Source organism: Glycine soja, chromosome 11 (genome assembly GCF_004193775.1).
Source record: "Glycine soja cultivar W05 chromosome 11, ASM419377v2, whole genome shotgun sequence".
Lineage (NCBI taxonomy): Eukaryota > Viridiplantae > Streptophyta > Magnoliopsida > Fabales > Fabaceae > Glycine > Glycine soja.
The window spans coordinates 15,311,188-15,313,429 of NC_041012.1; the positions used below are offsets into that span (position 1 = coordinate 15,311,188).

General features: G+C 29.3%; 1 protein-coding gene across 1 annotated transcript; it reads right to left on the reverse strand.

Moving 5' to 3' along the window:
* Positions 1–439: 439 nt before the first annotated feature.
* LOC114373138 lies at positions 440–1,265 on the reverse strand. The gene has a single exon (XM_028330676.1). The coding sequence runs from the start codon at positions 1,008–1,010 to the stop codon at positions 678–680; it is 333 nt and encodes a 110-aa protein (XP_028186477.1). The 5' UTR covers positions 1,011–1,265; the 3' UTR covers positions 440–677.
* Between the last annotated feature and the right edge of the window lie 977 nt (positions 1,266–2,242).

Below are 2,242 nucleotides of genomic sequence, written 5' to 3' on the forward strand. Positions count from 1 at the left end.
TTTCATTCAAAAACCTTCTAAGATAATTTTTTAAAAAACTATCTTAAAATTTGTATTTTTTAAATTTTAAAAAAAAGATATTTTAAGACAATTATGAAACATAATTGTCTTAGAAATTATATTCTTTTAGTACAGTTTAAAAATCGTCATAAAAATTATTTTGACTTTATAAAAAATCTTTCAAAACCATTGTAAAAAATACTTTTGAAGTAGTGTTAAAGTTGTTTTATAATACATAAATTAAAATAAATTTTTAGAAGTCAACAAAAAATTTTCATAAAGTTAAACTGCATAAATTAATTTTAATTTTATAGAAAAGTAGTTTAATTTAAATTGTTCTCTTATTTCCTTCTCTTTTTTTTTTAGAATAATTTATTCGAACAAAACCTAAAATATATATTAGTAAGAAGGATAAAACTGAAAGAAAAAAAAAATTCCCTGCATAAAACTAATTTAAATTCTCTTCCCTTAATTTGTCTTGTACACGTACAGTAAGAAACAGCCAAATTTCACAGAAAATTAAAACTTCAGAGATAGGAAAAAGCCAATCTCTGCTCTAATTAACCAAAAAACGGAAATCCAACAATAACAGAAAACAAACTTTTTCTCGGTACTAGGTGGAGTGGTTAATCTTCCATGGTGATGCATGTAGCTAGTGTTCTTCACATGTCTCATCATCACTCGCTGCTACTCTTCTTGGTATTGTTGTTTTCCTCGTTGTTGAGGAAGTCAAGCAACACAGTACTCTTGCACTTGGGGCATTTGGGATCAACCTCCGACAACATAACATACATGAGGCACCGAGGACAGCCCACGAGAAGCATTGCCCTTGTCTCTTCAGCCTCGGAGGATACACACGAGCTCTCCAACGATTGAACCGACACCGGCGACGACATCGATGACTCTGTGGGCGACAGCTCCGAAGAAGATATAATTGAGGTTGCTGCTGCCCTTGGTGGGGACAAGTTCAGCCTAAGCTCCAACCTTGGACTCCTTACTCTTTTGCTCATGATCTCTCTTTCACAATATTAACCTAAAACAAAGTGGTGTGAGTGTGACTCTTCTTCACTTTGAGCATAGGGTATTTAGTTATATATGTAGAGCTAGAGAAGTTATTTAAAGGGATAGGAACGAATTGAAGTGAGGAAAAGCATACAGAGGGAGGCGATTGATTGAAAGTAAATGCCAAATTTAATGGTAAGTACAAGTGGAGAAGCACAGAAGAGAACAAGCAACAGGAGACATATGAGACAACTCCAATAGTCCAATGTGATATGTCCATGGCCACCTGCGCATGCATATAACTTCTAAAATTGTACGGTTATACTAATAGACGCTAGTTTGTTTTTTTTTTTTTAAACAATCCGAAAAAAAGTTTTGTTATAAATTATATTATTTTAATAATAATTATTCTAAAGCATATTAATAATAATTATTTTATTTTATAAAACTCTTACGTTAAGAATACATATCTATTAAACTGCATGTATCATGCAAGCATTTAAGCCTGCCATATGTCACAATGTTCAAACTTAAGAATTGTTGGAGACATTTTTTTTCATAAGCCAAAATTTTATTAAAAAAAAGTGTTAAAAGGGATATTCCAAATTCATATATATATATATATATATATATATATATATATATATATATATATATATATATGTATGTATATATATTATAATTATTGAAGATTTCTAAATTTTCCTTATAAATGCTTATCAGTTTAAGTCATACATACTACTTGATTTTTCCTAATCAGGTATAATATTTTAAATTTAAGTTTTGTAAATGAAATAAATAACTGTTAAATTATTTTTATCAGTTTAACATTAAGGGTAAATTGGCTATCAAAAACATTACTAGTAAATAAGTGGTAAATTATTTACTCAATAAATTCAACTGAAATTAATAAAGATTGGTTGTTGGAAGCTATCCTGATGTTTCGCAATCCTAACCTTTATTTTAAAAAAAAAAGAGAGATTCAAATTGAATTTCAAATACGGAAGTCTTAACAAAAATGTAATTCACGTACCATATCTAAACCAAAGAGAGGTATTAGTTCAACAGGAAATGCAATAGTGATCATATCTAAACCAAACAGAGATATTAGTTCAACAGGAAGTGAAATAGTGTCCATGGAGCCCTAATAAAGAAAGTATACCTAACAATTGACATCAAACTCATCAAAAGAAGAAAGAATCGTCCATTAAAACTAGTGAAACGATATACTTAACTATCT

Excerpts from the sequence above, each read along its gene's own strand:
- LOC114373138 (XM_028330676.1), bottom strand. The coding sequence starts at position 1,010 with ATGAGCAAAAGAGTAAGGAGTCCAAGGTTGGAGCTTAGGCTGAACTTG.